The 13,369-nt window shown below is 59.4% G+C and overlaps 1 protein-coding gene across 1 annotated transcript in view; it reads right to left on the bottom strand.

Annotated features, from left to right (window-relative positions):
* TTYH2 (tweety family member 2) overlaps positions 1-8,999 on the bottom strand; it is a 37,965-nt gene extending 28,966 nt beyond the window's left edge. Inside the window, exons 1-2 of the mRNA XM_030295860.2 lie at positions 8,853-8,999; positions 1,805-1,977 (exon numbers count right to left, since the gene is read on the bottom strand). Of these exons, the coding sequence (XP_030151720.1) occupies positions 1,805-1,977; positions 8,853-8,981 (302 nt within the window). The 5' untranslated portion in view covers positions 8,982-8,999. The remainder of the gene's footprint in view (positions 1-1,804; positions 1,978-8,852) is intronic.
* Positions 9,000-13,369: the final 4,370 nt, after the last annotated feature.

The following is a 13,369-nucleotide window of genomic DNA, read 5'->3' as shown; positions in this document are numbered from 1 at the left end:
GCCTCACCTTGTACCCCGCTACTCCCGCTTTTTCTACTCCCCACCCCCCCTGACTCTACCCCTCCGTTCCTTCCAATCTGAGCACAACCCCAGTGAAGGTGACTGTCAGCCACTCTACTTACTGCTGTTCCCCAAGATCCCCGTAGCGCCCCCACCCCAGCCCCCTCATCTGCTCTCTCTGCTCTAGCCTCACTGGCTTCTTCCAGTTCCTTAAATGTCCTGTGCTCCCTCCTGCCACAGGGCCTTTGCACGCACTCCTCTTCCTTCTGGCTGGAAGTACCTCCTCCTACCTTGCCCCCCACTTTTGCCTGGTCACCCTATGGATCTTGGCGTCCATCACCCAGTAATGCCCGACTCGAGTCGGCCACCCAACTTGATGCTTGTTCCTTTCCTCCGAACTTACTTCTCAGTTTGTAATTTAGTTTGTAATTGTAAAGAAGTGTATAATTCTCTGCCTCTCCCAGTGGACCAGGAGTCACAGAAGGCAGAATTAGCACCTGTGCTCACCACCGGCTCGCTCTTGCCTGGTGCAAATAGCATGTAGAATTTTGAAGGATGAGTCACGTCACATTTCTGTTCTGAGTTTTCTTTAAACAGCTGGTAATTATTGCTTATTGGGATTGACCCTCGTAAAGTCATTCTCACTGTTCCAAAGTATTCTTCTGTCATTTGTAGGGGTTTTTTTTGTTTTTTTTTTTTACTCTGAGTTCCCACAGAGAGGGCTCGCTGTGTGGTAAGCACTACAGTTTCCTTCACTGTCTCCTGCCCCCTGCCCCCCTCCAGCAGGCGGCCTTTATTCTGGTTACTTTGTGGGAGCTCCTCTCTGCTGGGCGTCAGACTCGTCTTTGAACTCCTGACTCAGGCAGTTTATGATTTAGGACCCGGCTGCACGTTCCCTGCTCTCCCCCCCGCCCCCCCACCAGCCCTAGTGCTCAGTACGTTGGCATCATTGCTACCCTGCTTCCAGTTCCTTCCTTCCTTGGCTTAGAGGACCCTTACGCTGCAGGCGGGACGGGACGTGACCATGTTCTAATGGAGAAGAGACCACAGTAGAGAAGTGAGGCTAACGGCCCAGGATCACTGCGTCCCGCCCGCCTCTCGTCCTGCCGCTGAGGCAGAGAGCTAAGTCCCACTGTGGGTTCTTGGATACAATGGACACTTGGCAATGAGGGTCTCTACGCCTCGAGGGTGACCACCCCCAGGAGCGTCTCAGGGTGGATCCGAGGCTTTTGGAAAAACCTCTGTAGATACGAAAACAAGAAACATACAAGCAACTCCCGAAAACAGACCCAGCGTGTGTGTGGACACCGCCCGGGGGGTGCAGGCTCCGGCACGGAGTTAGAAACCCTCATGTGCCGTCTGAAGGCACTAAGAGCTATTGATCTCTTGAGAAGATGGAATTGATGGAGACTGCAGCCAAATTTTCTCTGACCTCGCAGACCAGCCGGGAGGGTACCGGGATGCAAACAGCAGAGACCCCCTCCGTCCGGGAATGCCGTCTGGCAAACTGCTCCAGGAGCTGCCGATGGGGGCAGGCACGTGCCCGGCCAGGCCGCACAGGACTACACCAGGACAGAGGCGCACTAGGGAGACCCCCATCACCACCCCACGAATCCAATTCCCTCTGCTTCGCAAGAAACGCCTTCACCCTGTGAAGGGCTCTGCCATCAAGGTACCCGGAACTCGGTCAGGAGGATGTGGCCAGACAGCGGACGAACCCCTTGGGGTCTGGTGAGGGGCTGGTGGTGGAGGGAGAGGGTACATGGTCTGCAAGGCGGCACCCAGTGCACACAGGGACACTCACCAGCAGACGAGGCCGGCCACCACCGCCGTCCAGGTGACACAGCAGGAGTTGCGCCGCTTGGTCTGTATGGCCTCGTCCCGCCTGCAGCAGCATGCACAGACCACGTACGCCGCGAGGAAGATGAGGTTCAGGCCCAGGCAGACGGCGGCCACCAGCCCCAGGAACATCAGTGACTACAGGGGAGATGCCTGGGGTCAGCACTTGGTCCCAGGGCAGGTCCGGAAGGCGCCCTGCCCCGGGGCCCTGAGCTCCCACTCGGGCTGTGAGTGTAGGAGCCGTGACTGCACGTGGTCGGTCACCCATCCCCTCCTCTGCCCTTCCTCCCTCCTCCCACAGTTGAGGTTCTCGCCCTGTCCACACGGGGCCTGGCACCGGGGCTGGGCGGGGGGTGCGGGGGCGGATGTGAGGGAGAAGGAGCTGGGCTCAGGTTGGTGGCTTATGCACCTGCATGGAGATAGGGACCAGGCCCTGCCTGATGAGCAGCCCTGAGACGTCCAAGAGACGAGGCAGGAACCGCCCGCTGGCAGTGGGGGCTGCGGGTGCTGAGCTGCGTGGCTGGGGGACAGACAAGGAGGGGGACATCCCCGGGGGTCCGAGGGCCGTGGTCTCCTGGAGGACACAGGGCTTGGGCAGGATGTCTCAGAAGCCAAGCGGAACCTGGGCCAGGGCCAGGAAGGGAAGCCTGGTACATCTGCTTCCTCTGAGCCTTGTTCTAGATGCTGGGGTCCCTCCAGAGAAACCAGAAGCCAGCGCTGTGCTGGAGGGGGAGGGGAGAGGTCAGAACATGCACCCGGGGGGTTCCTTTCACTAAATCCGTAAAGGGATAGACGTCCGCCAGGGGCCAAGGGCAGCAGCAAAGCCCAAGATTCTGAAGCCCGTCTCAGGCCAGCCGAGCTCCTCGGGGTCCTGCAAAGAGAGCTGCCGTCTGTCAGGCGGCCCGGAGGCACTCCCCTCCTTGCCCTCCAGTCTCTTGCTTCAGCCAGATGGACACCAGATGGCCCCAGGATTGGTGGCCGCCAGCCAGGGCCGGACCTGGCTGTAAGTCAGGCTCCTGAGCTGACAGCCTCACCCTGCTCCCCACGTGCCCCCGGGGCGGGGGGGGGGGGGTTCCTGGTCTGGAGCCCCCTGTCCTCTAGTCCGGGCTGGGACTGTTGGGCTGGGAGCCCAGGACCTCCTGGTCTAAGGTGGGAGACCAGACTTGAGCAGGGCCACGTACCCATAGGAGACAACCCTGAAACACAGAGGCTGCGCTCTGCTGTCCTCAGGCTGGGGGCCATTTTCGGCGGGGCGAGGGGGGAGGGGAGCGGGGCCTCAGAGAAGTGAGGCACCTGCTGGGTCCGCCCTGTCTTTCTCTGCTCGGCTGCTTGGCCCTGCGAGGTCTCGGGGACCCTGACTCCACCTGCTCTGCCCGTCACCTGCACCTGCAGGCTTCTGAGCCTAGGGACAAACGGCCAGCGTGGTGGGGACGGTCCAGAAGCGGGCAGGGGCAATGGCTCTTTTGGGAATGGGGATGGTGGAGGGCGTAGTGTGGTTTCACCTCCACCTGGGAAAAATACATCACTGCTGTTGCAGGAACTCGCCTCTCCGCTCGCCTCCCTCCCTCAGCAGCGTGGACGGTAAGCCCACCTGCAGGCAGCTGGGAAGGCCCAGTGGGTCTGAACACATCACCCCTGCAGAAGGGTCCCTGCAGTCCTCAAGGTGTGGCCGGGCACCGCCTGTCCCGTGACTGATCCGGGAGGCCCCCACCCAGGTGAGACAGTAGAAAGGAGCGGCCCCCTTCCTGCCCCCAGCCCATTCGTCCTCACTGGAGGGTCCTACAGCCCCGGGCCAAGGTGAAGGGGGCCAAGGAAGACTGGATGTTAGGGGCTCACTACTCAAAGTGAAGTTCACTGACCCGCTCAACATGGACCTCTCTTAGAATGCAGAATCTTGTTAGAAATGCAGGGTCTCAAGCCTCATTCGGGACCCTAGTGAGTCAGAACGGCACCTAGGGATGGTCCCAGGATGAGCGCCGACAGACTTTTCTCAAACCTCTTCCAGCAGCTTAACGTTTGCTTCAAACGCGCTTGCTTAGCGGAGCCCCGCTATTCACGGCCTCCTCTCACCGAGGAGTGGACCGAAAAGCCACGCTTTGTCCTGGCCACCCTCTCGCAGGCCCCCGAGGCCCCTCTGCTAAAACCCAGGGATCCCCTGACCAATCTGCAAACCACTGCACAACGAGCATACGCCCACAACCCAGCAATTCCGCTCTAGGATATTTACTTTACAGAAAGGAGGGCTTGTGTCCCCACAGGATACGGACAGGAACGTTCACCGCAGTGGTAACAGCCCAAGGGCGGAAACAATGCAAACGTCCACCAACAAGAAAACAGATACATGTACGACGTGCTATAGTCATACACTGGAATACTACGCGGCCATGGGAAGAAAGCTGCAGCTACACACACGGCCGAACGGTGATCTCACGGGCACAGCGGTGGGGGAGACAGGCCAGGCAAAACGGCAGACACAAAGTTCAACGTCGAAGAAACCCACCTATGGTTTTATTATTATTTTTTTAGAGAGAGAAAAAGTGCATGTGCCTGTGTGTGAGCAAGCGGGGAAACGGCAGAGGGAGAGAGAGGGAAGGGCGGGGGCGGGGAGAAGGAGAGGGAGAATCTCAAGCAGGCTCCACACTCAGCATGGGGCTCGATCCCGCGACCCTGGGGTCATGACCTGAGCCGGAATCAAGAGTCAGATGCTCAACCAACTGAGCCACCCAGGCGCCCTAGAGAAGCGTAGCTATCTATAGTGACAAGTGGGAACAGTAATTCCCTTTGGGAGGGTATGGACTGGGAAGGAGTGTGAGGGAGCCCTGGGGAGGTGGGAATACTCTCTCAGGATGATATCACACACATGTATTGAGGTGCACACTTAAGAGTGTGCACTTTCCTTTAAGTTGTTCCTAACGGGGAAAAAAAAAAGCAACCTAAACCCCAACAGACCTTTTGTATACCTCAGAGAGCGGTTCACATCCAGACCTCCTCCCAGCTACCCGTGACTTCTAGCTGGCCTCCTGGCCGGCCCCCTTCCCAACCTCTCCCTACACAGGCAAAGCCACCACTCTGCCATGCGTCCCCACCCAGCAAGGGAGGACCTCTAAGCGGTAGTCTAGACATGGGCTGGTGCCATTTCAGTCTCTGCAAACCACAGCCAGCTGCTGCCCTTAGTCTGTGTGCTGGCTCCCCTAGGTCACGCTCTCAGAGCCCCCTGCCCCCTGTGAGCCCAGTTCCGGGGGCAGGGCCTCCCAAGCTGGGCAGCTGCCTCAGGTGGGTTCCCGGTGATGCGGCCCAGCCTGGGAGAAGCCAGGCCTGGGAAACTCAAATGCAGGGGGGCCCTTTGGTTAGCAGTTCACCTCCAGACGTCTCTCTGGGTGCTGGGGGGATAGGGTGCGATGGCGGGGAGGGCAGGGAAGGAAAGGAGGAAGTTGGGGAAGGGAGAAGAGGAGGAAGGAGGAGCTGGAGGGAGGAGCGGAAGCCTCACCAGCAGAACCCCACAGCCGCCTGGGTGTCACCTGCCACCCTGGGATAGACAATTATGTTCCTGCCCCTAATTAACACTGCAAGTCCCTATGTGCGGTGGCAGGTGGGGGTGGGGGAGAGCAAACCTCCCTTCCAAAGGGACCTGGGAGCTCTGCTCACAAGTCCCCTGCTCTCACAGAGCCTGGAAAGTAGTTTCCCACATCAGTCCCACCTCCACAGTGCCCGGCAGCTCCCACCTCCCCACTCTGCCCAACACCAGCCCACAGCAGCTCCACATCAGGGCTCGGGGCTCCCGCCTGTCCCCCCTCAAAGTGATTTCAATTAGTTCTGGTTTGTCACTCTGTAATGAGAAACCCAGAGCACGAACCCAGGACCCAAGTTGAGGCGGCACTGACAGATCTGTACTCTGGGAACGCGGACCACGAGGGGCTTCTGCACTAGGCAGGGGAAGGGGCGACAGCCTGGGTCCCCCTCACCCCAAGAGGTCAGGAGACAGCTAGAAAGTGAGCGAGCCTCGGGGGCGGAGGGTGAGGCCAGAGGGAGGGGAGCTGCAGCACTGGAGGGAAGGGTTAAGCCCCCCCACCACCAGCAGGGGAGGGGGGCGCAGCGTGATTGTCCCATGACCATGACTCAGTGTTCAGACTGAATGAATGGGGCTTCCTCATTCCAACTTTGGCTCCCCGGCTCCCAGCCGGGCCTTTCCTCCTGAGAGCTGCCCCCAAGGAAGGGGGTGGGGGGAGCCCTGTAGTTCTGGGTCCGGCCCCCACGCTGTCCCCACCCCTGGCCTGAGGTCACACACTTGGGACTCTCTGGGGAGCCTAGGAACTGAAGCACCATCCAAAATTAACATGTGGAAATCCACGTCTAAATGCAAAACGTTGCAAACCTCTCCGTCTAAACGCAAAAAGTTGAAAACCTCTCCTCCACCTCACCATGCACGTCTGGAAAGGACACCCGGTCTACAGAAGCAGGGAAAGGAAAGGTGGAACAGGAAGTACACGTGTGGCTCTTGCGTGTTGACCGTGGCCACTGCGAACATTTGCACGGCATCTGGAACTTTACTAAGACACTTCATCTGGTCTCCCTGCACTGGGGGGTGGGGGTGGGGTGGTGAAGGCACAGCTGAAGGAAGGAACCCCAGTAGCTTGTTCTGGAAAAGAGACACAGCCGGATGCAGTGCTCTGTCGCCCGAGAGGAGTATTGCCCTTGGACACGTTACTGAGCCCCCAGCCCATCTAATGATTTGTATCACTGGGTCCCACTACGTCCCTCTATGTACTAAGTGCGTCTCATGCAACGTCTCATTTGGTACTTGCAGATGAGGGAAGGGAGGCTCAGAGACGGACAGACACCTGCTATGACACACGGTAAGTGATAAAACTGGGATTCCAACCCAGACAGCTGGATGGCAGAGCCCCAGCCCCACCTACTCAGCTGCGGTAGCCTGCCGCCCAGAAGCCCTGGCCCAGAAGCCCTGGCGGCCTTGGCAATCACGTGACCCCACGCCCAGCACAGCCCTGGCCCCAATCTAGTTTGTGGAGCACTCAGATGACTGACAGCAGAAGGTGCCCGATCCGTGGGAACTGACCTGGCACTTGGGAGGAAAGGGACTTCCAGGAGAGACCCATGGTCAGACAACTGAGGAACTCAGCCAAGTATGAGCCACCTAAAATAACACCCCAAGCCACACTTCCCATCCTGACCCCTCACACCCACCTCGCACTTGGTGCCCTCAGGAGAAGGGCCAGGAGGGCCGCTCATCACTGGGAGTCATTTGATGCCCAGTTCGGTGTGCCAGGGTCTAAACCCTGGGACGAGAGGGGCAGGGGGCTGTGAGTGGGTCCCGCTGGCTCAGCGGCCACCTGTCCATGGGACTCGGTGGGGTCGGGGAGGTTCAGGCCCTGCCAGCCACAGATGCTGGCTGGACAGGCGCTGTCTCTGGGGTCGTAGTGGGGGAGGGGGAGGGGGAGTACCCTACCCCTGCCCCCAGGGCTTCTTGTCCCAGCCAGTTTAGATTTCTTCCCGTGGAGAGAATAAAATTATGGTTGGAGACCCTGGGTGCAGGATCTGGGCGCAGGATTTGGGACACAGCAACGAACACGAACACACACACACACACACACACACACACACACACACACCCCCAACAACACAGCTGTCTCAGAAATCATATCCGCCTCTTTTCATGCATTCATTGGGAGCGGAAGATTCCCTGGAGCTATCCCCAGGCGGCCACATTCTCAGGGAAGGCTGACTTCCACAGGCTGGGCTCCGGGAGAGGGAGGGGCAAAAACATATTAGGAGGGAGCCTGGCTAACCCGCCCAACTGTCTTAGCAGGAAGGGGTCCTGATAGCCTCCTCTTTCTGGAAGGGCAGGCCCCATGTGCCCAGGGCCTGAGGGCGACAGGGACACTAGGGGTTATTATTAGACTCCCGTCACCACCGGGGCACTGCACACACCCTGCCAGATCAGGATCCCCGGGGCCCTGCAGGAGAAAGGCCTGGTGGGGGAACAGGCGCACAGCTGACTCCAGGCTCAGCCTCCCGCTCAGCCTCTCTAGACCCAGCAGAGGCCCCGCTCTGCCCCGACCTGCCCCACACTGGCAGATCACGCCTGAGAACCTGACACTCTGCAGGCAAAGGCCACCAGGGGTCAAAGTCCCAAGACGGGTCCCGTCCTGGGCTTTTCAGCCGGAATCTTTGACCCAACAGTGAATTGACTCAGCTAGGCCACGGGAGGCCGGGGCGGCCTTGGCCAGACCCAGAAGGCTGGGAGAAATGTGCAGCTCCGCCAGGGCCTGGAGGTCTGGGGAGCCCCTCCCCCTAGGGCAGTACAGAAACGGCAGAGGGGAGGGCCGGCCGAGCGGAGAAAGGGCAGAATGCGAGGATGAGGGGAGTGGCCGGCCACGAAGCCAAGACCCCAGAAATGCAGGGCCTTGGGGGGAAATCACCCCCAGCTGCCCACTCAGCCGCCTCCCCCAGCCCTGCAGACGTCCAAGAGGGGCCCAGGCAGAGGTGTCGGCAGCGGCTCCCGCCCCGCAGGCAGGGCTGGGGAGGGAGGGGCGCTGCGGAGCTGAACTCGGGGAGACCAGTTTCTGCCCAAACTTCTCCCAGGCCACACACACCCGGAAAGAGAGCGCCCGTCTTGGAACCGCAGACGGAAGAAAAGCCCGAGGCGCCTCTGGCATCCCCGGAGCTCGCTCAGGAGCTGCCCGGGTACCGCCACAAATACCCGCTCCCCCGCGCCCGGCCCCTTCCCCCGCGCGCAGCCGCCGCGCCCTTCCTCCCCGTATCCCATCCCGGGCATAACTCCCATCTTTCCAGTTTCCCCGGCCCACGAGGTTCCCAGACGGGAAGGCCGTGGCCAAGCGTCCCAGGGGAGAAAGGGAGAGGGGTGACGAGGCTGCGGGGGGAGAGTGGGGGCGGGTCGGAGAGGCGTATAGAGCGCGGCGGGCCGGGAGGGGGAAGGGGTGCCGCGGGGGCTTGGGGCACCGGCCGTGACCCGGGTCCCGGCGGCGCGAACTCACCTCCCGGTAACTCTCATCGCGGGGGTTGAATGTGCTGTCCACCGGCTGCAGGCGCAGGCCCAGGTGCGGGACGCTGTGCAGCCACGCCACCCACCAGGGCGCGACGTACTCCACGCGCGCGGCCAGCATGGCTCGACCCGAGTGCGCCCGCCTGCTGCGGCCGCCGCTACCCAGCCCGGGACGCCCCGCCCCGGCCCCGCCCCGGCCCCGCCCCAGTGCAGGCCCCGCCCCGCCTAGCTCCTCCCGGGCTCGACCCTCGCCCTGGGCGCGCCCTCGGGCTGCAGGGGGGTCGGCCCTGCAGTCAGCAGCCTTTTCCGTCTGTGGATTCTGTCCTGGCCCCGAGGGCCAAAGAGGTGGAAGGAGAAGTGAAAACATCACGCAAGCACTCCTGTTGTTTTTTTTAATTTATTTATTTGGAGGGGGACGGGGGGAAACAGACAGAGGGGGAGAGAGAGAATCCCAAGCAGGCTCCAAGCTGCTAGCACACACTCTAGAATCATGACCTGAATTGAAATCAAGAGTCCCAGGCTCAACCGACTGAGCCACCCGGGCGCCCCGCTCCTGTGTCTTAACAGCAGTCTCCAGGTCCCTGGGTTCTCATCACTTATTACCAAACCAAGATGTGGAGCGTCAGGGAGTACTGCGAGCAGTGCGTCCCGGCCGGAGAGTCGAGGCAGCCATTCCTAGGGCTTCCAGAGGAGAGTAAGTAAGCTGACAGACTGGGGCCTCGGGGAACAACAGTCTGCCCCTGGGTCACTAGTTCTAAATTCACTCCCCATCATTTATGGAGCATCCGTTTTGTAAACCACGCGGACTGAGATGTGGCTCTGTCCTGGGAGCCCCCAGCCATCTGCCCAAACAACTGACTTGATGTGGCTTTGGAAACACTGGGGCCTGGGAAGAGCAGCTTGATTCTTTGGGGCAGGCGGGAGGAGGTCCTGGAGGAAGGGGTCCTCGAGCTGACCAGGAGGGAGGGAAGGGCTGGACATCTGGGGGGGGGGGGCGGGAGGACACAAGACCGTCAACAGCATGTATTTACTGAGCACCTACTATGTGCCAGGCACCACAGGCATTGAACAAGGCCGATGGAAACCCTTGGCCGAGGGCACTGTGCTCCAGGGTGTGGCTGCTAATGGCGCACACAGAAATCTGCAGACCGCCGTCTTAGAGGGGGCTGCGGGGGAAAGCAAAGCGGAGCAGAGTCAGCAGACACGGAAGGGGTTGGTGGTAGTCGGAGATCCGGTGAAGCCTCTCGTGGTCGCCTGGCCCTGAGAATGCTGAGCGCTCACAGAGGCCCAGGTGTGAGAAGCCCGGTTCTGGAACTGCAAACAGTGTGGTGTGACCGCGGGACGCCAGGGGCGGGGGAGGAGAGGTGAGGCTTGAGGCAAGGATGAGGTCAGGGTGGAGGGCCGCCGGGGTTTCAGTGGGAGTGGAGGAGTTAAGGACGGGTCGGGCTGGGACATGGTCTTGTGGGTGGTCGTTAAGGGGGCCAGAGACAGGGGTGAAGAAGGGGACTCGAGAGACTCCTGAGTTTCTGGCTGGGGAGCTGGGTGCCCTGAAAGCGTGGCTGCTAGAGGTTGCTGGACCACCGACGTCCCTACCATGACCCCTATCAAAGGGCCAGGGGCCAGAGAGGGCATGCGGATCTGTAGTCAGGGGGCGGTCCCGGAGCCTGGCTGTGGCCATCTCATCTACGCATGCCCAAAGAGGCGGCGCCCAGGGGGCCACAGGAGGCCGCGGACCACGCCTTTCTCACAGGGGTTTTCATGAATTTAACAAACTTTGAGCCCCTTCTCTGTTTTAGCGGATACGGTGATGGATGAAACACCGGTGTTCCTCTCTGCATGGGGTCTCGAGTTTACTAGGGGAGGAGAGGTGGCCTTCACCCCACTCAGTGATCAGTGCTCTCAAGAGTCTGGTGTTGGGAAGGGGGGACTTGTTAACTTGGGGTGTCCTGGGGGAGGGTTCCGAGCCAATATCCGGTGTAAGGGTGTGGAAGGGGACAATCCCAGAGTCCTCTGAGGGGGGTGGGTGGCAAGGAGAGACTGGGGAACTGCAGGGACAGAGAACAGATCAGGGCTGATTGCCCCACCGGGGCAGGAGAGTGGGTAAGAGGGAACGTTTCCAGGTGATGGAAATATGGATTGCAGTGATGGTTATGTCACTATAAACGTTTGTCAAAATTCATAGACTTGCACACTAAAAAAGTGAATTTCACTGTAAATTACACCTCAGTAAGCTTTACTTTAAAATAAATACCTTTAGGGGCACCTGGGTGGCTCAGTCAGTTGAGCATCCAACTTCAGCTCAGGTCATGATCTCACAGTCCATGAGCTCGAGCCCCACGTCAGGCTCTGTGCTGACAGCTCGGAGCCTGGAGCCTGCTTCAGATTCTGTTTCTCCCTCTCTCTGACCCTCCCCCATTCATGCTCTGTCTCTGTCTCAAAAATAAACATTAAAAAAAATAATAAATACCTTTATTAAAAAAAAAAAGATGGGGAGAGATATGCAAGGGCCATTTCACACATGGATTCTGGTCTCTGACGTGGCCATAGCTGCTTGCAGAGGAAAACCTACTTGGAGCGATTTCCCAGGGCCCAGGGCAGGTGCAGACAAGAGGATGTGGCCTTGGAACTCACTCCGCCCGGTGCCACCTGCACGGTTGCCCTCCCATTCCCCTCGGTCAATAGCACAGAAGGCTCTAGCTGCTGACCCTGCCTCCGGAACACCTTGGAGGCTTGAGGATTTGGCATTTCTCCAGAAGATTAGATCACAGCAGCGAACTCTTAAGTGCTTTAGGGGAGAAGCCAGAGACCTCAAGTGGGAGGGGTCTGCCTCCTGGCCCCTCTCACCTTGGGGGAATTGACCTTGAACCCGGTACAGGACCGTCCTGCCAGAGCGGAGGCATGGGCCCCAGAGGGAGGGGGCGGGGCAAGGGGCGGGCCTGCACACACCTGACAAACTACAAAAGCTCGCCCTCAGGGCCATCCCTGCAGCCACTGGGGTGCAGCCTGGAACACCCAAACCTGCTGGGCCAGTCTGCACCCAGCTAGCCAGTGATCAACTGTGATCCTTCTAGCTTCTTCTCCAGGGGCCTGCTGACCTAGGCAGGCCAGCCTGTGAAGCAAAACCGCAGAACAGGAACAGGAACTCTTCACGGAGTTGATGTGAGAACAGTCCCCGCACCCATTCCAAACCGGCAGCCGTGGCCCGCACCTGGCCGTTCACCTGCTGTGCAACACGAATGGGCTGACCTCCGCTCCGCGACGCAGCGGGTGACCCTGGCCACCCGAGGGCTTGGAACACACCTAGGCCTCAAACCAGCCGAATGAGAATCTCTGCAGTTGGCCTTGGCCACCATGGCGAATTTAGAAAAAGTGCCCCAAATGGCTCTGAGGCAAAAGCCAGCGCGGAGATCCACGGCAGGAAAGGGTGCCTCCTCTAGACTCCGAGGCCAGACAAATGCCCACGGGGCTTGTCTCCTAGGAGCTGGGGCTGGTCTCTGGACAATGTGCTGGGACAAAGGAAGCCCAAGTGGCAAGCCCGCCCTCTTCCTGGGAATCTCGAACACCCGAAGAATGGAGAAGACTGGAAGCCACAGAAGGTGCTCCATTCTGGGTTGGTCAATGATCACCGAGCGCCTGTGGACCCCTCCTGGAAGAAACCCGCTCACGACTAGACTCAATAACTCCCTTACGGCTTTAGAGTTTCTATAGGGAAAAGGAAAAAAAAAAAATTAATTCAGGCACTTAGCTGCTTGGGAACGGATTTGATCTGGTCAACCAACTCGAGACACTAGGCACTGGAGACCGCTCATTTGCTGTAGCGTGTCGCCACCTTGTGGCCTATCCTGATATTGCCCTCATTCATCTCAAAATGGCCAGGTGCCAGATGGGGTCCCAAACCTTTTACTACTTGCTCCTTTCCCCTTACAATAAACCACGGAAGCGTCAATAGTTATTTGCCTTAACGATATGGAAACTCAGGCAACGCTGGGAAAGGCGGTCTAGCAAACCCCACCCAGCCCTGCATGGGCCTTGCACACGGGAGCCCACACAACTTGTACCAGGGACCTCGTGTGGAGGCACTTTGCTGGTCGGCCTCAATGTTTTTTCTGCTTGAAATATGTGCATCCTACAGCACCTGCCCGACCCCACTGTCCTGAGAGGGGAGGGGATCCTCGGAGGCTCACTGCCCTGCAGTGGCACAGGGAGACACCCGCTCACCACAGGACACTGCCGCCTACTGTCAAAGCCATCTCCCGGTCTCTTCTCTGAAAGCACAGTCCTATCCCTGCTGGACTTGTCCACAGTGACTGTGAGATCGAGGTGCAGTGGGCGGACAGGTTTGCAGTTCCCTGGGACTGGTTACCAGCACACAGTGCTCAGTGAGGTGATTTCTCAAGATCACGCTAATTGGCAAATGGTAGAACTTAGGATTTAATCCCCAAGGAGCCTAGGCTGGCTGGGGCCTGCAATGCTCATGCTGGGAATACCCTTAAGGGCCTGTCTGAGCAG

This window comes from Lynx canadensis, chromosome E1 (assembly GCF_007474595.2).
Source record: "Lynx canadensis isolate LIC74 chromosome E1, mLynCan4.pri.v2, whole genome shotgun sequence".
NCBI lineage: Eukaryota > Metazoa > Chordata > Mammalia > Carnivora > Felidae > Lynx > Lynx canadensis.
This window is presented reverse-complemented; position numbering and strand designations above follow the sequence as displayed.